This window comes from Pagrus major, chromosome 20 (assembly GCF_040436345.1).
Source record: "Pagrus major chromosome 20, Pma_NU_1.0".
NCBI classification, from domain to species: Eukaryota; Metazoa; Chordata; class Actinopteri; order Spariformes; family Sparidae; genus Pagrus; species Pagrus major.
In genome coordinates this window covers 27106562-27128608 of record NC_133234.1, presented here as the reverse complement: position 1 = coordinate 27128608, position 22047 = coordinate 27106562, and the positions used below count along the sequence as shown (strand labels likewise).

The following is a 22047-nucleotide window of genomic DNA, read 5'->3' as shown; positions in this document are numbered from 1 at the left end:
TGATGGAGGAGGAGGAGGTGATGTAGGAGGAGGAAGTGATGGAGGAGGAGGAGGAGGTGATGGAGGAGGAGGAGGGAGGAGGTGATGTAGGAGGAGGAGGAGGTGATGAAGGGGGAGGAGGTGATGGAGGAGGAGGAGGTGGAGGAGGTGATGGAGGAGGAGGTGATGGAGGAGGTGGAGGGAGGAGGAGGAGGCGGAGGAGGAGGAGGTGATGGAGGAGGAGGGAGGAGGAAGTGATGGAGGAGGAGGAGGAGGAGGTGATGAATGGGGAGGAGGTGATGGAGGTGGAGGAGGTGATGGAGGAGGAGGTGATGGAGGAGGTGGAGGGAGGAGGTGATGAATGGGGAGGAGGTGATGGAGGTGGAGGAGGTGATGGAGGAGGAGGGAGGAGGAAGTGATGGAGGAGGTGGAGGGAGGAGGTGATGAATGGGGAGGAGGTGATGGAGGTGGAGGAGGTGATGGAGGAGGAAGTGATGGAGGAGGAGGAGGAGGAGGTGATGAATGGGGAGGAGGTGATGGAGGTGGAGGAGGTGATGGAGGAGGAGGTGATGGAGGAGGTGGAGGGAGGAGGAAGTGATGGAGGAGGAGGAGGAGGAGGTGATGTAGGAGGAGGAGGGAGGAGGTGATGTAGGAGGAGGAGGAGGAGGTGATGTAGGAGGAGGTGATGGAGGAGGAGGAGGAGGAGGCGGAGGAGGAGGTGATGGAGGAGGAGGAGGGAGGAGGTGATGTAGGAGGAGGAGGAGGAGGTGATGTAGGAGGAGGAGGAGGAGGTGATGTAGGAGGAGGTGATGGAGGAGGAGGAGGCGGAGGAGGAGGAGGTGATGTAGGAGGAGAAGGAGGAGAAGGAGGAGGAAGTGATGGAGGAGGAGGAGGAGGAGGTGATGTAGGAGGAGGTGATGGAGGAGGAGGAGGAGGCGGAGGAGGAGGAAGTGATGGAGGAGGAGGAGGAGGAGGTGATGTAGGAGGAGAAGGAGGAGAAGGAGGAGGACCTGGTGCTGCAGGCTGGTGTTCTGACCCAGTTGTCCTGCAGGTGTCAGCTGGTCGGGCTGATGTTCCAGTCTTAAAGGAACAGTTCACCCACAAAGTGAACTCGGTCACACCTGGAGGACACACGGTCGAGTCCAGCTGAGCAGCTGCAGTGAGGACTTCAGCTCAGATGTTTCTCAGATGTTTCTCAGGTGTTTCTCAGGTGTTTCTCAGGTGTTTCTCAGGTGTTTCTCAGGTGTTTCTCAGGTGCTTCTCAGGTGTTTCTCAGATGTTTCTCAGGTGTTTCTCAGGTGCTTCGGTGCCTGCAGAGACTCGGACTGTGACAAACGTGACCTGCTCCTTTAAAGCTCGCTGGCTGTGTCAGTGATGGTCGGGCTGAACCTTCACTCTGAGTTTCAGATGAGGAGGAGGAGCTGAGACTGATCTTCACCTCCTCCTCCAACACTGAGGAGCAGTGTAATGTAACAGCAGACGGAGCAGGAGGTGATGGAGGAGGAAGAGGAGGATGAAGAGGAAGAGGAGCAGGAGGAGGTGCTGCAGCGAGTTCAGCGTTATGAAAAGACATCAAACAGAGTTGGACGTGAAGACACAAGAGGACGAGATGGAGGAGAAGCTCCGTCAGGCTGAACACACACTGTAACACACTGCAACACACTGTAACACACTGCAACACACTGCAACACACACAGTGCAGCCGCTGTGTGTCAGGTGTGTGTGTTCGTCTGTAGTCGTTAACAGACAGTGAACAGTGTGTGTGTGTGTGTGTGTGTGTGTGTGTGTGTGGTGTGGTGTGTGTGTGTGTGTGTGTGTGTGTGTGTGTGTGTGTGTGTGTGTGTGTGTGTTGGCGGGATGGCAGCAGCTCTCTCTCTCTTCAGAGTTACATCACCGCCCCGCTGGATGTTGGGCTGCAGTCTGAGGCGGCTTCAGTTCAGTCTGCAGCAGGAGGACCAGAGGAGGCGGCAGGAGGACCAGAGGAGGCGGCAGGAGGACCAGAGGAGGCAGCAGGAGCACCAGAGGAGGCGGCAGGAGGACCACAGGAGGCAGCAGGAGCACCAGAGGAGGCGGCAGGAGGACCAGAGGAGGCGGCAGGAGGACCAGAGGAGGCAGCAGGAGGACCAGAGGAGGCGGCAGGAGGACCAGAGGAGGCGGCAGGAGGACCACAGGAGGCAGCAGGAGCACCAGAGGAGGCGGCAGGAGCACCAGAGGAGGCGGCAGGAGGACCAGAGGAGGCGGCAGGAGGACCAGAGGAGGCGGCAGGAGGACCAGAGGAGGCGGCAGCCGGTGCGCCAACATGCGGACTGAGAGCAGCGAGCCGCCGGCCGCTCAGCTGTCTCGCCGGGACCTGCTGACCGGGGAAGCTCGGGGCTGAGTCCGTCTCTTCTCAGGCGGGGACCCGGATCATGGACTGTGGGGTCTCCGCTCTCCCGGTCCCGCTCTCCCGGTCCCGCTCTCTCTCTGACCCGCCAGCAGCTCAAAGTTTCTGAGAAGTTGTGGAGCGTCGCGCCGGTTCCTCCCCCGCTGCGCCGTGCGCGGTGCGTCTGCTGCGCTCAGCACAGACTTGGATAAGTTCCCTCCAGACTGACGCTCCGAGGGAGTTCTGACCCTGGTCCCTGTGGGAGTTCTGACCCTGGTCCTTGTGGGGTTCTGACCCTGGTCCCTGTGGGGTTCTGACCCTGGTCCTTGTGGGGTTCTGACCCTGGTCCCTGTGGGGTTCTGACCCTGGTCCTTGCGGAGGAGGAGATGGATAACTCCTGGTACCTCCTGGCTCTGTGTGTGCTCGTGCTCTCTCTGGGCTTCGGGGTCGAGGTGGGCATGTGCCAACACTACTACCTGCTGCGTCCCCTTCCCAGTGACTCTCTGCCCATAGTGGAGCTAAAAGAGGACCCGGACCCGGTGCTGGACCCCCGGGAGAAGGACCTGAACGAGACGGAGCTGAGGAGCGCTCTGGGCAGCCACTTCGACCCGCACTTCATGTCCGTCTCCCCGCCGGAGGACAGGTACGCGGGGAGCGAGGACGGCAGCGAGGCGGAGCTGCGGCAGAAGCTCTCGGCAGCGATGCCCAAAGAGATCCGGGCCATGGAGTTCGAGGTGCAGCCCGGCAAGAAGCAGAAGCCGAGTAAAAAGCTGCGGAGGAGGCTGCAGCTGTGGCTGTGGTCCTACGCCTTCTGCCCGGTGGTTTACGCATGGAACGACCTGGGCAGCAGGTTCTGGCCGCGCTACGTGAAGGTGGGGAGCTGCTACAATAAGCGGTCCTGTTCGGTCCCTGAAGGGATGTTCTGCAAGCCGGCCAAATCGACTCACTTTACGATCCTGCGATGGCGCTGCCTGCAGAAAAAGGGGGGTCTGAAATGCGCCTGGATACCAGTTCAGTACCCGGTGATATCAGAGTGTAAGTGCTCCTGCCAGAACTGACCAGAACTGACCAGAACTCTGCTCACTCATACACATGAAGAAGAACATGGACCCGTCCTGAGTCACAGACTGTTTGACTGCAACACAGTGAAGAAAGTTGGAATCAAAAAACTTTTTTTTATATTAAATCAAATCAGCTTTTAATGTAATTCATGTTGAAAAGTCTCATTTTAAATCACTGCTCATGTTTCTGCTGACACTTTATAATGAGCTGCATTAATGACACATCCAGTTCATTAGAGTTATTCAACTGTCAGCAAACAAGAAACCATCTATAAACCTTTGATTATAAAAGCTTATAGACTCATCTGAAGTTGTTTCAGCTGGACACGTCCACATGTCTCATCAGAAGAGTCTGGTATGGACCCCACAAACACAGCTGCCTGTTTGTTTCCAAAAACTGCCTCTAAATCTCCTGTTCTTGTTAAAATCCAGTCAAACATCTGTGGGGTTTTTGTCGCTGCATCATCAGAAAGTGTCCCAAATATTCTGATTTTGTTTCCACAAATGTGTCCGGACACTTAATGTCCTCAGAGACGTCCAGTTTAGTTTCAGCAAACAAAGCTGGAAAAAGTCCCGACATCCTGATGAAAGCGTCGGCTCAGATGTGAACTTCCCCTCATCCTTCAGTGATCCTGCAGCAGCTGGAGCTCTGCAGTTTATAAAGCGTTTGATTGTTTAACAGTGAAATAACTATAGATTCAAGTTTTAATGATGGTTATTAAGATGGCTACCTGTATATTTGATGCACATGTTTTTATTATTTCATGACAGAACTTTGTATAAAAGGAAGGTCAGTATTATTAATATAATCACACCTACTGTATTTGTATCTGATCGTATCTGTTGATATTTATGAAATGTTCGTCCTGACGTATCAAAGCCAGAAGTCCCAGAATGACAGAAATCATTCATATTTTTATTATTCAAACTTTTTACTTCAAATATCTTCAGATGCTGTTGAAATAAAAAGGGACAGTCGGTCTTAAACCAGACTGAGACTGTTTGTTCTGATGTAAACACGATATTTAAGTTAAAGTGTGAACGTGTTGGTTATTGTCTCCACTGAGTGTTTGTTTGGTCCCAACTTCAACATTATTAAAGGAGAAAACGTGAAGCTGCTGACGGACGACGATTTTACAGCAAAAATCACTGAGAACTATTATTGATACATGTGATCAATCACTTTTATTAAAACTGGATCATGTTTCTTCTTCAGGCCTGTGAAGGTGAGCAGTGCTTTATAGACATGTAGTCGGTGTTATAACGCTGTGATGAGGAGTTCTGTTATTTAAAGGTGGTGGACAAAATAATAGAAACACGTATAAATAGCACAAAATAATTCAGTTCAACAGCTGGAAATATCTGGTTCTGTTGCCACGAACACGACAGGAAATGTCCTGACGTCCAGTTAAAAACACCAGATTTTTTTCTGCCTCAAACGTAACTGGAAACTTCCCGACGTCTCATCAAAAACATCCATTTTTGCGGCAACAAATCTCGACAGAAACGTGTCGACGTTCTGTCAAAAACATCCAGGTCTGTCGCCTCAAACACGGCTGGAAAATGTCCCAACGTCTTGTAAATCATATCCAGTGGTTTCACACTTACAAATGTTGAAACACAGTCTCAGACAGTGGTCTCTGGCTTGGCCGTCGTGTCACCAGGCTGTAATCCATCGCTCCAACATGAAAGTCAGCTGTAATGTGATGTGAACATGTTTTCTTCTGCTCAGTGGTCTGGTGACAGTTGAGTCCTCACAGTCTGTCCTCCAGGAGACGTTCAGATACTTAAAAACAGACTGTGGTAAAAGTAGAAGTACTGACTCAGCTTCTTTACTCCAGTAAAAGTAATCGAGTACAGGCTCTGACATGTACTCAGAGTATCAGAGTAGAAAGTCTCCCTCTGAAGGACATTTGTGGTCAAAGCTACTGAAGCTCACGTCATATTAATATAATTCAAAGACTGTTAAAGTTAAAGGTAGAGTCAGCAGGATTTGTCCCAGCTGTTCCTGAACGCACCACAAAGATAGTTGATTGTTGAGTCTCATTCCCAGGACGTCAAACAGCCACATGTTGGGTTGGTAAAGCGTCCGAGCAGCAACAAAGAGAGAAAATAAGAAACTCTCTGCAGATACGAGACACTAACACGCCTTTTCTCCCCATTCAGCCTCCCTCTCTGTCTGTTCACGTCTTTTACGTCTTTGTCTCGTCTCGCTGCGTCTGCCGTGCGTGATGTGCTCTGATAGGTCGACATCAGTCTGGTGTGTATGTGTGTGTGTGTGTGTGTCAGGTACCTGTGATGTGATCTACAGACAGGTTGAATTTTACTCTGTAAAATGTTCCAGATTTCATTAATTAATTGATCTTTCGTGTCAGATATCAGTCTAAACTCATCGTGCAGATAAAAACAGACGCTGTAAAACATCAGATTAAGTTCAGTGCAGACCTGTTTTTGTTTGTTGTCTGTAATAAAACATCCCAAAACTCACAAATATTGTATTTCCTGTTTTAATTTGAAGGTCTCAGATCTCCTGTCCTCTCAGTTCTTTGTCCTCACCTGCTGTCATGACTCACCTGCTGCTGTCGTCCGTCTCTGTCAGGTGGTCGTTGTTCGTCCTCCTGTTTGTTCCAGTTGTTTTATTAATAAAGATATTATTGAACCTACTTCCTGCCTGGACGACTGTAGAAACATGGACTCTGAGGACGAGGACCTGCTCAAAACATTGAAGACACACGATTCTTAGTTTCAGGTGATCAGACGCAGGTGAAACATCGTTTTGAGTTTTTAAATCACATTTCTGCTGATAAATCCTCTAAATTCTCCGGACTGAACCTTTAAATCTGACCCGACCTGCACTGACGTGATGTGACGTCACAGATCACACAGCAGAGGAAGCTGCCCGTCGACTGCCTCCAGTGATGTCACTCCGTGGTCGAGGTGCATCGTGGGTAATGTATGCAGCAGGTTTTGAACAGGAAGAAGAAAGTGGAGGAAAAAGGTGACGTCTGTTCTGCTGTTTATTGAAATTACAGACCAGTGGACTGCTTTTCAAACCTGTTGACTACATTACCCACAATGCACCTCAGCCTCTGAGTGACATCACTGGAGGCAGTTTATCAGATAGCTTCCTCTGGAGCCACCAAACACATTATACTTGTCTTTACATGTGCAGGAGGAGCTTTCATGGTGGACTGACTTACTTGTAATCGAGTATTTTTACACTGAAGTATTTTTACTCAAGTAAAAGTTCTGATTACTTCTTCCAGCAGGTTCTGACAGGAAGGACGAGTGGGAGACATCGGATGTCTCACCAAGACGTCTCAAGGTTTCCACCCCAGTGTGAGGAGACAGCCGGCTACTGCAGCCGCCCACACACACACACACACACACACACACACACAGACACAGACACACACAGACACACACAGACACACACAGACACACACACACACACACACACACACACACACACAGACACAGACACACACACAGACACACACACTGTTTCAGGCGTCTCTTGTGAACCTGAGTCCTGCAGCAGGTTCAGCAGACGTGTTGCCTCCTGTACTGTGAGTGTGTGTCTGTGTGTGTGTGTGTCTGTGTGTCTGTGTGTGAAACATCTTTACTGCATGTGAACACAAATATTAATAAATATAAATATATAGTATAGTGACAGAGCATATTTACTAAAGTACTGCAGTCAAGAACAATTCTGAGGTACTTTTGATTATTGTATAATGTTACACTGTCGCCTGTTCGACGTGACTTTGTGTAATAAGAATAATGTTTCTATAAAACATCAGATTAATGTAGTGGAGCAGAAGTAACTAATGGTGCAGTACTGGAGTAAATGTACTTAGTTACATTCCATCACAGGTTATCTCTGACTGTAATATGAACCCAAAACTGCAAGCTGAGACTGTGTGTGTGTGTCTGTGTGTGTGTGTCTGTGTGTGTGTGCAGCACACTGCCTCACACTGTTCACTGTGTTGATACATACCAGTGTTGCTGTGAGGGCGTCTCTGTCGCTGCTGTTTACTCAAGCTTATTTTGGGAAAATTCCACCTCAGAGACCATAAATCACACACACACACACACACACACACACACACACACACTCACACACACACACACACACACATACTCACACACACATACATTGATTATCAGTTTAATGTGTTAATTAATTATATAAAATAAATCAATATAAATTGTAATCAGTTTGACCAGTTTATTGATCAGTTTGACCAGTTTATTTGGATCTAGGCTGATTATCTTTACTTATGTAATCTGATTACATAAGTCAGAGTACTGTATTCGTACCCAGCCGTGTATCAATCTTATCAATGAACTTGAATATTCTGACAGATTTCCAACTTTATACGACACTTATGTTCAATGTGTGTCTTCCACCTCCTGCTGTGATGCAGACGGTTATTGATCCAGTCTCTCGCAGATTATTGATCTGTTTGTTGCTCTCTGGGTTTATTGATCTGTGTTCAGTCAACAGCAGGGCTGCTAAATAGTTGTTCATGAATTTCTTTCAGTCAACAAATCGATCAATAACTGCAGCTGCAGAACACGAACCTGAAGCTGCATCACTTCCTGTTTCTGTGTCGTGTCAGACAGGAAGTGATGAACAGACGATGTCACTGAACAATTCTGATGCTGATCAATAAGAAAACCTCAGATCATTAAAAACAGACCAACAGACACAGGCGGAGCTGAGCTGGAGATTTTCTTCTTCTGTCCACAAATCCAGACGCTTCATCGTCTGTCTGACAGCGACACCTGCTGGTGAAGAGGTGAACAGCAGCCATCACTCACAACACGAGGACGTCTTCAGTCTTTAGCTTCTTCTGGTTTATTTCAAATACCTTCAAAATGGCAGAGGCACACAGGCTACAAGTATCTGAAGCTAGTAAGCCAACATGAGCACCAGATAGATATCAGATATCACATGAAAAAAAAACATATTTACAAATATAAATTAACACATATTTCAACTCCAAAAGACACAGATTATTAAAATGGTATAAAACCGGTAGATATAAGTGATGATGGAGCGACTCTTCTGAGATGAGGAGGAGGAATCAGATTACATTTAAACTGTGCGTAGTGCAACGAATACTGTCAATGATAGAAATCAACGAGGAGATCATTCACATTCATAACACCTTTGGTCCAAAGAGAACTGAAAGACGATTGGATGAAAAGTTACCGATCACAGACGGACTTCACTTCTTTTTTTCAACTTTTTTTTAAACATGCTGCTCTGGTTAAAGCCACATGTTTAGTTTGGATACAGGTCCGACAAGCACAAAATGTCCTACTCAAACTAATCATCGTCACAAGCAGCTGAACGGTGGCAGTGGGCTCGAAAGGGAAGAACCTGAGGCACTGGAGAGGTGCTGATAAAGATCCATCTGTAGCTGTTAGACCCCGTTTACACACCGTCGAATAAAACTCAGCCTGTAAACTGGTGCTGATCAATCGAGTCATCGCTGCTCTTCACTCGACGTGGACTGGAAATAATTTACCTTCAACAAACCAAACTCCATTCAAAAAACGCACAATTTAATCCAAACCAGCTATCCTCAGTGAGGTTTGTGTTTTTTCTGACAACTGAGACTTACTGTTGCACTTTTAGGTTCAGTTTTTAATTCTCCACCACAAACCAAACTCCATTCAAAAAACTAGATTTTGTGGCAGCAGATATTTCTAATACAAGTCTGTGGATTTTTCTGAGCTCCTGGCTCTTTATTTCTGGTTAATTAACGTTGCTGCTGAGTTTTCAGTTTCTGCTCTAAATCCTCCACCACAAACCAAACTCCATTAATAAATGCTATGTTTTCTCGGCAGCAGCGGAGTCTCAGCAGCACGTATTTACTCTGAGCTTCTCTGACTTTATTCCTGGTAAATGACGCTGCTGTTGCAACTCAAACTAAAATCCATTCACCTCTGTTATGTTGAAGTGGAAGCTGCAAAGATCTCAACAACTGCATGATCAGATCCACAAAGAGGAAGTGGTACAGTTTGAGTAAAGTGAAGTGAAACACTGATGTTAACTGTATCGGGCCCACAGGATGACGATGGATGAACAGATCCAGATCCATCACTGAGTCTTCTCCGTCTCCAGACACAGACTACATTTGAGTACCAGGTGTAAACAGGGTCTAAACATCAGGGTTCCTACATGAAACAAATACGTGACCAGAGGAAGATTCGGTGTCACGTCTCCACTGTGTCTGACTGAAACTTCAGAGTCTGTTTGACACCATGTTAACTTTCCCACAGTTGTTGTGCGCTTCGACACGTATAAAGATCTGAGAATGACTGAAGTCCCTGTAGATAAACATCCAGAGCGGCGTAGGAACCCTGAGAGCTGCTGTAGGAAGGGTTGTTTGGTCCAGCTCAGCTCGGCGCGCTGAGGCGTCGTCACTGACGTCCTTCAGTGATTCCGCGAGTTGAAGAATCCCACGCTGGTCGGCGACTCCTTCACCGTCACCGTGATGAAGTTGGCTGTGACGTCGGTGACGAACACGTGCTCTAGGAGGCTCCGGGCCGGCCGCCAGTCCGTTTCCGTGTCAGACTCCGTGGCGTCGTTGCCGAGGCTGGGCCTGCTGTTGTTTGGATACAGGGCGGCGCCGTGCTCCGATTCGCTGCTGCTGCTCTCGTCAGAGTCGCCGGTGCTGAGCTCGTTCAGACTCCGGCTCTGAGAGCTGAGCCCGTGTTTCCTCTCCTCGTGCCTCCCGCCGGACAACATCTCCTTCCTGTCCTCTCTGAACCTCCCCTGCTCTCCGGCGCCTCCTGCTGCCACGCCGGGGCGCTGCCCCCCCGCTGATGTTCGAGTCTCTTTCATGATCCCCATCGCTCCTTTGACCACGATGCTGCCGCCGCTCCTTAGGCTCGACCTGGACGCTACTGCTCCGGCGCCGCTCGTGTTGCTGCCACCTGGTGGCTTGCTGACGCTCTGCAGGTTGAGCGCTCGGAGGCTGAGAGCCTGATTGGCTCGGTCTCGAGGCGTCGGTGAGGACGATGGTTTGGAGAGGTTCTGCTGCTTGTGTTGACTCAACCCGGCCTGACCTCCGACACCCTCCTGCCTCCGCGGGCCCAGCGGGGAGCGCTGGACTGTCTGACCTCCCCCGAAGCCGCCGTGCAGACCCAACGACCCCGAACCTCCACCCTGTTTCAGAGGAGACACCTTGAAGCCGTCTCCTCTGCTGCTGCCGCTCTCTGAGATGGAGCGCTTCAGCTCGGACACAGAGTTCTTACTTTGAGGGGACGGACCGGTTTTGTTGTAGGAGGAGGAGCCGGAGGACGGAGACATGGAGCGACTGGTCCAGATGCAACTGAGGGATCCGGACTTGGAGGCGGCTGTCTGGGAGAAGGAGCTGGTGGAGGTCTGGGAGGCGGAGGCAGCCTCGTCTCTGCAGCTCCTGCTCAGCCCGGTGTAGGTGAAGCTGGCCGGCTGCAGGGGTTTCTTCACCCCGGGCCGAGGCTCCTCCCTGGGCTGTCTGAGCACCTGGTGGTGGCGAGGAGGTGGAGGTGGAGGAGGAGGAGGAGGAGATGGAGGAGGAGAAGGTGGAGGAGGTCTGCTCTTCGCCTGTCTTAAAGCCCTCAGGTCAGGGTGGAGCGGCTTCCTCCCGCGCTTCTTCTTGCGTGGAGGATCTGGTTTGGCCAGCACCATCTGAGGCCTCTTCTGGGGGACCGGGTGGACCCGAGGGCCGGGCTTCGCCTTCTTTGAGTGATCTTCATCCTCTGAGGAAGAGGAGGAGGGGGATGATGAGAGGCCGGAGGAAGAGGAGGACGAGGAGCGGCTGTCTTTTGTAGCAGCAGGAGCAGGCGGCTAAAAAGATGAAGAACAAAATGAAGTGAGATGAGATTCATCGATCGGTCGTCACCACCTCTGACGTCATGTGTTTTCTGGTTTCTTTCCTCTGTGACAGTAAACTGAAGATCTTTGTAGACAAAACAAAAGATTTGTTCTCAACATTTTAGAGATCAACAACTAATCGACAGTGGAAAGAAGAGTTACCAGAATCTTCCGCGGTCGTCCTCGCGGCCTCTTTCCCTTCTTCTGGAACAGAAGCTCCCTCTCCTGCTCTCTGAGGAACAAACACAAACCTTCACATTAATCATCAGTTCGTTCTCTGCAGACGTTTTAATGGTAAAAGCTGCTCAGTCGTTTCTGTCTTTAATCGACTACAAGGAACCTTTAGCAGGTTATGAAACGCGTGCACACACACACCTCTTGTGAAACGCTGCCAGCAGCCTCGGGTCCAGGATGTTCTCCTCGGGCTCCCAGCTGTTGTGCCTGAAAACATCAGAAACTGTTTGAGCACTTTGACAGAAGATTCATGAAATCTTTCATTTTTCTAGTTTGAGTTTTGTGGCTCAGCCTCAGTTTCAGACCACAACACTGATCTATCATCATTTTGTAAAGTTCAGCAGAAACATCGATCATCACGTTTACGTTTACTGATCAATGAGTCCAATTCATCAGGAACTATTTTGCTGCAGCTATCGATTAGTTTCTCGATGAATCTCTGTTTGGTCTAAAAAATGTCATAAAATGTCGTCTTCAAATGTCTCGTTTTGTCCTTTTGATTATCAAAGTAGCCTGTGAGTAATTTAATAGTTGACGGCTAATTGATTTCTTGTTGCAGCAGGAAACATAATTGTAGTAATGAAAACAGTTTATAAAAGAAATGAAAAGGGTTAAATTATTGGAAGAAGTGCCGGTCAGTCCAGATGCTGAGTGACGTCATTATTCACAAGTTATTGTCCCGTCAGCCGTCTCATCGCTCAGAAAACACGTTAATGCTCAAAACACCTCGTAGAGAGAAACCAGGAAATATTCACGTCAGATCTGGTTTCACCTGTTCTCTCTTCTTATTCTGACACCATCACTTTCTTCTTTAAAAATTTACTTATTCAAAATAATTTGCCTTTAATTTAATTAATGACAACTAATCGATTAGTCAGTGCAGTTATAATAATGAAACTGAGCTGGATTTCTCTGTTTCATACGACTGTAATCTGAGTTTCGAACAGCTGGTGGGACAAAACAAGACGTCTGAAGAGACTTTGTGATGAGTATTTTATCATTTTTTGACTTCTAATCAATTAACTGACGATGAATATAATCACTGCAACATCATGCAAGATGATCCCTGAAGTCCAGAGACACAGATGCTGCGTGTTTACTGTGTGATGGTGATGATCGCTGCAGGTTCAGGGTGAATGTGCAGGTGTGCAGATAACACAGGTGTGCAGATAACGCAGGTGTGCAGATAACGCAGGTGTGCAGATTACAGGTGTGCAGATAACACAGGTGTGCAGATCACTGAGTGTCGGCGGCTGCAGGTGAGCAGATAACTGAGTGTCGGCGGCTGCAGGTGAGCAGATCACTGAGTGTCGGCGGCTGCAGGTGAGCAGACAGCTGCAGCTGCTCTGTAGCATCAGCTGCTTTCTGTTAAACGGCTGAGAGGAGCAGAAATGGCTGCTGCAGCCCGGTTAGCCTGTGCGTGTCCATCAGCCAGCGTGTCGGCCGGAGATCTGCGGGTGTCTCCTCCTGTGCGGGGCTCGCACCGTCCCGAGCGGGACAGGAAGCCCCGCAGCTCCCACCCGCATTGTTTGGAGCCGTGTATCGGCTGTGTGTGTGTCGTTAGCCGCGGCGGCTAGCAGGATGCTAGCTAGCTACTTACTTAGACGACCACCCTCTCCACTTCACCAGATACTCGAACTTGCCCTGTGGAAGAGACACACAATGTCAGGGAGACGTGAACAGAACCGTCCGGACCGGAGCCGAGTCCCCGCGGAGCCGCTGGCCGGGTGTTCTTACCTTTCTCGGCCGTTTGCTGAGGATGCATTCCGCATCAAATACCTGTCCGACCGTGACCCCCTCCATTACTGCAGCAGCCCCTCGCGACGAGCAGCCGGCGCGCTTTTGACCCCGCACGGCCACCGTAGCGCCGCCTGCAGCTCACTGATCAGCTCCGATAAACACTTTATCACACAAACAAACACAATACAGCTGTTAGGACGTGATCAATAATCAGATATAATAACTACACAGCCTATTATAACTATACTATAAGACCCACTGTAGTGCCAGTTGGTTCCACTCACGTGTTAATGAATTCAAGACAAAACGAAATAAAAAATAATTTCTCTGTAAAATAAATATTTAAATAACCAGTTGGTCATTTATTTTAAGACTAGCACCAGTTACAGTAAACAAAAAAAGATGAAACCTAAGCCTTGAGGAAGAAAATATATCCAAAAATATGAGATTCAAAATAAATAAATTATAAAATGCAAAGTCAAAATTATAATCATGAGTAATTATTAGGAGGTATGAGGAGAAAAAAAGCCAAAGTTATAATATGAAAATCAAAATTCTGGAAGAAAAAGTTACAATTAAATTCAAAAAGCCAAAGATTATAGAAGCAAACCAAAGTAATGAAAATAGTTGTAATTATTACATCGAAAAGCCCAAATTATAAAATAAACTGTCAAAAATTTTAGTTAAAAAAACTGAAATTCTGAACTCTCGTGACTTTTATCACATAATAATGACGACATATTGTTTCTCATCAACTTTAGTTTTCATCATTATTTGTTTTCTGTAATTGGCGGAGGTGGGCTTCCGTACTTACTGCAGTCCTGAACAGTGGTGGAATATCAGCAGTATAATTTTGAGGTACTTGTACTTCACATGAGTATTTTTTCTCTTCTTCGTCTCCTGCACCACAGAGGGAAACACATCCACTGCGTGTATTTAATACCTGTGGTTATTGTGTGGTCACAGGCGGTGTGTGTGTGTGTGTGTGTGTGTGTGTGTGTGTGTGTGTGTGTGTGTGTGTGTGTGAGCAGGATTTATATTTATTAAACATTATTGTAACAACTGGCTGTTTCACTAGAACGTGTTCTGTTTACTCTGCAGCGGAACCTTCGGGCTCGTGTTTGCAGGGGAGCTAGTTCTGTGTTGCACACGTGTTACGTACGTTTCCGCTGGGTATGTTTGGTAATGTGTGTGTCCGTGGCGGTGAATGACAGCAGAGCTCATCGTCGAAGGTATCAGTGAATCAAAGATGATTAAAGTAATTAAATTAAAGTGTGTTTGTCTCTGTTAGCATGTTAGCTGCTGCGGAGCTAACATGCTAACATGCTAACAGCCGGTGACTGTAGGTCAGAGGGAGACGCTACCTGCACTGACTGTTAGCATGTTAGCATGTTAGCCTGCTGTGCTAAATTTAACAACTTATTACATCAACATCAGCAAAGCTCAAGTTAAACTTTAATGTCAGTTTGCTCCGATAACACCTCAGTTCTTTATTTCATGGTTAAATTATCGCAAAAGACTGTTAAAAAAAGCGAGAAATTGTGAGTTTGACTGTGTTTTAGCACATTTATATACATTTAATCTTGTGACAGGAGACATTGTGCGAGTCTTCACTGTTCTCTGCTGAATTCGGCTCACACATGATCCACCAAGAACACTAAACATGATGGAAATGTTGGTTTTTAAAAGTAAATCCAGCCGCTCTCGACTGGCCGGTGTGACTGGCTCTGTCAGAGGGTTTTTAATGTTTCCAGCTCGATTTGCACGTAAAGAGTTGATGCTGAGGGAGTGAGTCACCTGCCGAAATGAAGAGTAACTTTTCATCAAGCTGGGAAACTATTACAGTTGTTTTACAACAGCTGTATATGCAAGTAAGCAGGGTGGCCTTAAAATGTGACCTTTTTGAATGGAGTTTGGTTTGGTGCTCGCAGAGAACATTATGTTTTGGTTAGGTTATTTGGAACATATGGTAGAAAGTCTTGAAGGCAGAGCTGAACAGAGTCAATGAGTTGATAATTAGTTGATCAACAGATAATTAATCATAACAGTTCTGATAATTAATTATTTAAAGACAAATCAAATAAATATTTGATGCTTCCAGGTTCACAAATGTAAGAATCTCCTTGTAGTTATTAAATCACATCTAACAGCCTTTGTAGATCTTTTCTATGTTTTGTGTTGTGATGAAGTGTCTCAGGCTGACTGCTGCTGTTTGACCTCCATCCAGGTGAGTTTCCCTCTGCTGACTCAGCTCCAGGTGTGCAGCCATGCTGCTCCCCCTCCTGGTGCGTCAGTCCCTCTGCTGCCCTCGCGTGCTGTTAACACGATGTGTCCGGACGCTTCGCTGCGACGCTCCGAGGACGCTGCACTCTCAGGCTGAGCGCTTCCTGCAGCGGAGGCTTCCCCTGCGTTCCCACGCTCAGAGCCGAGGCGTCAAGAGCCGGAGCAGGAAGTCCAAGAGCCAAGAGGAGGAGTGGAAGAACAAGAACAAGACGGTGCTGACGTACATCGCCGCCGCCGGGGTGGGGATGATCGGCCTGTCGTACGCTGCGGTGCCGCTCTACAGGCTCTACTGTCAGGTGAGGGAGAGAACCCAACTTCCTGTTCCTGAGGAGATGTTTTTAAAGGATCAGTTCAGCCAAAAATGTAAATCCAGCCATCATCTCCTCCTGATGATATAAAGTCAGGCTCAGCCATCATCTCCTCCTGATGATATAAAGTCAGGCTCAGCCATCATCTCCTCCTGATGATATAAAGTCAGGCTCAGTCATCATCTCCTCCTGATGATATAAAGTCAGGCTCAGCCATCATCTCCTCCTGATGATATAAAGTCAGGCTCAGCCATCATCTCCTCCTGATGATATAAAGTCAGGCTCAGCCATCATCTCCTCCTGATGATATAAAGTCAGGCTCAGCCATCATCTCCTCCTGATGATATAAAGTCAGGCTCAGTCATCGTCTCCTCCTGATGATATAAAGTCAGGCTCAGCCATCATCTCCTCCTGATGATATAAAGTCAGGCTCAGCCATCATCTCCTCCTGATGATATAAAGTCAGGCTCAGCCATCACCTGAGGCAGCTGGAGATCATTTAAACATCAGATGTCTCCATTCAGCTCGTCTGCTGTGATCACAGTCTTTTATTTCTGGTTGAACTGTTCCTTTAATCCAGCAGGTGTGACAGCTGTTTGTGTTTCTTGTCTGTCAGGCGTCGGGGCTCGGCGGCATGGCGGTGGCCGGCCACGACACAGAGCAGGTGGAGACGATGGAGCCGGTGAAGGAACGCGTCATCAAGATCACCTTCAACGCAGATCGACACGCCAGCATGCAGTGGAACTTCAAACCTCAGCAGACGGAGATCTTTGTAAGACCGACGTCCTCGTCAACGAGCCTCATCACAGACATTTCATGTTCCTCTGTCAGATCTCTCTCTGAATGTAATCATAAAAGTTAAGAGCGTCGTTGAACGGGACCGCAGCCCTGTTCTGGTCCTGATTCAGGTCTGGAACCAGTTAAAACCAGATGTTTGAGATGATCATGTGTTGTTGTGCAGGTGGTTCCAGGTGAGACGGCGCTGGCTTTCTACAGAGCAAAGAACCCCACAGATAAAGCAATCACCGGCATCTCCACCTACAACGTGGTTCCCTTCGAGGCGGGACAGTACTTCAACAAGATCCAGGTAGTCCGAGAGGTTCTGAGAAAAGCAGCTTTCTTCCCCTCCGGTTCACCTCGATGATGAATGTGTGTCGTCTCTCTGCAGTGTTTCTGCTTCGAGGAGCAGCGTCTGAACCCTCACGAGGAGGTCGACATGCCCGTCTTCTTCTACATCGACCCGGAGTTCGACGAGGACCCCAGGATGGCCCGAGTGGACACCATCACTCTGTCCTACACCTTCTTCGAGGCCAAGGAGGGTCAGAAACTACCTCTGCCCGGATACAGCTACAACTGATCCGCCCACGGCTGCGGCACCAAGAGAACCGGACACACCCTGAACCAGAACCTGCTTCAGGTTCACATCTCGGTCCACTGATCCAAGACTCTCTTCTGTAACAGTGAAGCATGTAGCTCCACATAAACAGCAGCTTCTCATAGAGCGAGGTCGAACAGACTTCAGTGCAGCGTCACAGAGAATTAAAGTGTAAATAATCCAAGACATTTGTTCTGTACGGCTGAGATCCATTATTATTATTATTGTTCTGCATCGATCAATTAATGTTTAAAACATCTCAACGCAGAGATTTTCAGTTCAGTGTCACAGACGAGGAAAGAAACCAGAAAACATTCACATGAAACGACTTCTGCTCATCAGCACATATTGAACCACAGACACCAGCTGCTCAGGTTTGATCCTGAAGGTTTTAAGTTCACAGCCTCATTTGAACATTTAATTCATAACAACATGAAGAGAATCTGCATGTTTTCAGGCTGATGACAGCTGATATCCACACGTCTCCTCATCATGTGATAATCAACACAAGAAGTTTCTTTATCTGTTAATGTTCTCCTGCAGTGTCTCCTGTTTATCTGATAATTACAGTAGTTTAAAATTAATTTCATATCAATAACAAATCAATAAATCAACAAATCAAATCAACAAATCAATAAATCGTTGCAGCTTCATGTTTGAGAAAAACAGTCAAAGACTTGATGGTGAAGAGACGTCAGTGAAGTCGCAGGTTTCACTACAAAGCAGCTTATTAACAGATATTAATGAAACATGATGTGTGAGGGACGACCCTGCGGTCCAGATACAAGTCAGACGGCACCGGTGCCGTTCAGAAACATGACAATAAAATATCATTTACACTTGAGGCAACTTATTCTGTTTCTTTTCCCCAAATATCTGATAACAATAATAATAATAATAACAACAATAATAATAATAATAACAGCCATGTGAAGATAATTTCCTCAGATTCTGTCATATTGGACTCAGTACGTCTCAAACTGCTCATCCTGGAAAACCTGGAGTTCTTTAATGCAGCTTTCCAGGTCATTGAAAGTCCTGGAAACAAAACAAATCAAAAAGTCTTGAAATCATCAGAATATTAGAATCTGATCATTATTTTGACTCCACCGGCCGAAGTCCTCAAAAGACCGAATGAAGAGAGAAACACTGGATCAGTTCTTTCACTCCTCCTCGGGTCCACGTGACGGGTCAATGTGACGGGTCAGCGTGACGGGTCAGCGTGACGGGTCAGCGCTTCAGGAGCTGTTGAACTGTCGACGTCAGGACTGAAGAGTCGAGCTGCAGCTCAGAGACTCACGACTGTTTTAGTTTTGAGAGACTTTATGAATCATATTACAGCAGATGATTGTTGACTGAATCAATAAGTTCTGCCTCACTGAGCGACAGAGGCTGTGATGAGACGTCCATGTAGTTTTATTGTTCGTGTTAAATAACTTTATTTAAAGTTGTTGCTCTCGTGTGTATTTTGTTTCTGTCTCTGTTGTTTTGTCACGTATCGTTTTAACTTGTTGAACCTTTTGGATCCAGTTTTATTTGGTCGTGTTTCCTTCAGCTGCTCATCAGGACGCGTCTGTTTTCTCAGCTCGTTAGTTAAAAATAATGACGACTGAAACAGGAAACACTTCGTCCTGCACAAACCAACACGTTATTATTTGGTTGTTTTGAGGCCGAGCAGCAGAAAAACTTCTGTTTCCTTTTTCTAACGATGAAATGATGATAGAAGTGATTGATCTGCCTCGTGTCGGTCACCAGGTGGCAGCAGAGGAGACGCTGTGGAACACCTGAAGCCTTCTTCATGTGTCGGTGTCGAACCTGGAGATTCAGAACTCTCAGCTTCATGTTCGACATTAAAGGAGCAGTCTGTGGTGTTAATGAGCAGAGAAAGATCTCCACTGACTCAACAAACAAACTGACCTTAAAGGACAAAAACACAGTTTATACTGTTTTACTGTGTTCATATGTGGCGGACCCTGCCACCTTTCTATCTTCAGACTGTTCTGGACCTTATTTTCTTCTGAGAGCAGCTGGTTTATTCACTGATGGAGACAGTTTGTGTTATTACCTCATTAATAGTTTAAATAATATGAATTTCTTCTATAAAACTACATACTGCTCCTTTAATGAGTTTAAGGCGGATTAAAGATCTAAACTTATTTGAGACTTTTATTTTTTAAATGAGATGTAATGGCAACATAGATGCGCTGTCAGGCCTTTATTTTGTAGGTTTAGACAGGAAGTACTTCGTTCATCTGATCCTGTGCCGGTGACGTCACGCGGACAGCCAATCAAACGCCTCCTCTCGTGTGTTGACGGACGTCTCCAGCGTCAGGTCTGGGCTCGAGGTTGCCCTAGCAACTGGAAGGATGGACCAATCAGACGGAGGCAGGAGGCGGAGCAGGAGGCCGGAGAGCCGCCGGGTCCTCAGTCCAGAGTCCAGGAGCCGAACTGAACCGACTGTGGAGGCTTTTCAGCTTCGTGCGTAAAAAGCGCGGCGCGTCCTGAGCGCGCGGGCGGCACAGAGGACGCACTGACCCGCCCTCCGGTGGTGTCGGCGGGTCACGCGGGGCACTTGTAGCTCCTCTGGACCCAATCTGAACCGGTGACCGAACTGAAACACTGAGAGTCTCCGTCGTGGATCGTGGAGGGAGCGGAACCGTCGCGTCGCCTCTCTCCCGTCTTGGACCGAGGCGGAGCGGAGGAGGTTCTGGCTCTGCGCTGCCGGGTCTCGTCTCATGATGGGACGCGGCAGCTGAGGATGAGCCACAGAAGCAGCCCGGCCAGGGCGCACGACTTCCTGCTCAAGTTCCTGCTGGTGGGGGACAGCGACGTGGGGAAGGGCGAGATTCTGGCGAGTCTGCAGGACGGAGCGTCCGAGTCCCCGTACGGGTACAACACGGGTGAGTGAGCGAGTCGGCACCGGGCCGGACGGCACAGTGTGCAGAGGTCACTTATTGATCTGAAACACACCTGTCAGGCGATTTTTGGAGGTTTTACGCGCACGGAGTTCCTGTTTTTACGCGCGGCGGACAGCTGTGAGCACCAGTGGATCAAACCGAGCCAGAGGTCCGAACAACAGGAGACACATCTGTATGTTCTGCTCCACCGCAGCTCAGAGGCAGCTTCAGTACCACAGCTTCAGTACTACAGCTTCAGTACTACAGCTTCAGTACCACAGCCTCAGTACCACAGCTTCAGTACTACAGCTTCAGTACTACAGCTTCAGTACTACAGCCTCAGTACTACAGCTTCAGTACTACAGCTTCTGTAGTACTGAAGCTTCAGTACTACAGCTTCAGTACCACAGCTTCAGTACTACAGCCTCAGTACTACAGCCTCAGTACTACAGCTTCAGTACCACAGCCTCAGTACCACAGCTTCAGTACCACAGCTTCAGTACTACAGCTTCAGTACTACAGCTTCAGTACCACAGTTTCAGTACTACAGCTTCAGTACCACAGCTTCAGTACTACAGCTTCAGACAAGAAAACACAGAATGATGTTTCAGTTCATAACTGAAGTGATCAATCATCATTAATCATCTGGCGGCTCCTCAGAAGCATCCGGTGACCCGTTGGACCAAAAGTTCATTAGTCGATTAAAAGGAAATTATTGCCACTTTTGATGATCAATAAATCGTTTGAGTTCGTTGGTTCCAGCTTGTTAATTATGAAGATCTGTTGTTTCTGACAGTAAATGTCTGAAGAGTCACTTTGTTCTCCAGCTTTTTGTAACTTTATGAACTAAACCATTCCTCAATTAACTGAAAACAATCAATCAGCTGATTAGTCGACCACATTCACACGGCGGCCATTTTCCTCTGACGTCACGCTGGAATGCTGGGATAATGCTAACGTTAGCTAGGAAGTGTTTGAATGTTAACTATAGCTGTTGTCTTGCGGACGCTAACAGGATTTATAAAACCTGCTAACGTTAGCTACCAGGTTATCAGAAATGTTGTTTCCGTTGTTTTCTCAGTTGCTGATCAGCTGGGAAGTGAACCGACGATGGACATGAGGCCGTATCGCTAGCTAAAGCAACATATTTGACAAGCTGCTAGACAGCCGCTAACGTTAGCATTCAACCACTTCCTAACTCATGTTATGGTTTGACACGTTTCATAAAATGACAGAAGTGTAAATGAATTTTCAAACATCAACGAACACATTTATTTAAACCTGGAAGTTAAAAAAACACACAGGATGTAACGTTAGCTAGAGAGTGGGTGAATGCTAACGTTAGCTAACAGGTTATCACATACGTTGTTTTGCCTTGACGTAAGGCCAGATGTTCCTTCAGGTTCTCACATTTTACAGATTTCTTTCTGTTTTCTGTCCAAACTTTAATATTTCTTAAAGACGACAGTTTATTAATCTCAGAGTTTCTTTGTTATAAACCAGAAGCTTCAGTTTCTATTTTTTATCAAACATGGTTTATTAATTTGAAAGCAAACACAGTTCAGTCTGATTTCTTATCCACATTTTAATAATTTATCATCATCTTCTGTTTATTTTTAATATTTGGTATTGCAGTCGTGTGTGTGTGTGTGTGTGCGTGTGTGTGTGTGTGTGTGTGAGTGTGTGTGTGTGTGTGTGTGTGTGTGTGTGTGTGTGTGTGTGTGTGTGTGTGTGGCAGGCAGCTGCTCATGACTCACTCACACTCTGCAGGAGGCTGTCCAGGACGAGTCGGCGCTCTCGGCTCTTCACACTCAGTTTACAGACGATGATGTAATTGCACTCCGGCGGCCATGTTGGAGGTCTGCAGCTTCAGGCCGACTGTGACTTGGTTCACTCACACTCATCTTCTTCTGTCAGAGACTTTGTTTATCT

At 47.4% G+C, this 22047-nt stretch overlaps 4 protein-coding genes across 4 annotated transcripts in view; 3 read left to right on the top strand and 1 right to left on the bottom strand.

Annotated features, from left to right (window-relative positions):
• Nucleotides 1–2387: 2387 nt before the first annotated feature.
• Nucleotides 2388–3399, top strand: nog3 (noggin 3). Its single transcript, XM_073490285.1, has 2 exons — nt 2388–2414; nt 2722–3399. The coding sequence occupies exons 1-2, from the start codon at nt 2388–2390 to the stop codon at nt 3397–3399; spliced, it is 705 nt and encodes a 234-aa protein (XP_073346386.1).
• Nucleotides 3400–8246: 4847 nt separating this feature from the next.
• On the bottom strand, nt 8247–13387 carry LOC141015781 (chromobox protein homolog 2-like). Its single transcript, XM_073489966.1, has 5 exons — nt 13250–13387; nt 13113–13156; nt 11654–11719; nt 11441–11510; nt 8247–11251 (listed from the first exon to the last, which is right to left on the bottom strand). Exons 1-5 carry the CDS (start codon nt 13313–13315, stop codon nt 9854–9856), a joined length of 1644 nt encoding a protein of 547 aa, XP_073346067.1. The 5' UTR covers nt 13316–13387; the 3' UTR covers nt 8247–9853.
• A 1008-nt stretch (nt 13388–14395) lies between these two features.
• Nucleotides 14396–18062, top strand: cox11 (cytochrome c oxidase assembly homolog 11 (yeast)). The gene is made up of 5 exons (XM_073489968.1): nt 14396–14484; nt 15480–15831; nt 16460–16615; nt 16805–16930; nt 17012–18062. Exons 2-5 carry the CDS (start codon nt 15520–15522, stop codon nt 17198–17200), a joined length of 783 nt encoding a protein of 260 aa, XP_073346069.1. The 5' UTR covers nt 14396–14484; nt 15480–15519; the 3' UTR covers nt 17201–18062.
• A 1618-nt stretch (nt 18063–19680) lies between these two features.
• Nucleotides 19681–22047, top strand: part of rab40b (RAB40B, member RAS oncogene family) — a 14074-nt gene continuing 11707 nt past the window's right edge. Inside the window, exon 1 of the mRNA XM_073488946.1 lies at nt 19681–20118. Within this exon, the coding sequence (XP_073345047.1) occupies nt 19977–20118 (142 nt within the window). The 5' untranslated portion in view covers nt 19681–19976. The remainder of the gene's footprint in view (nt 20119–22047) is intronic.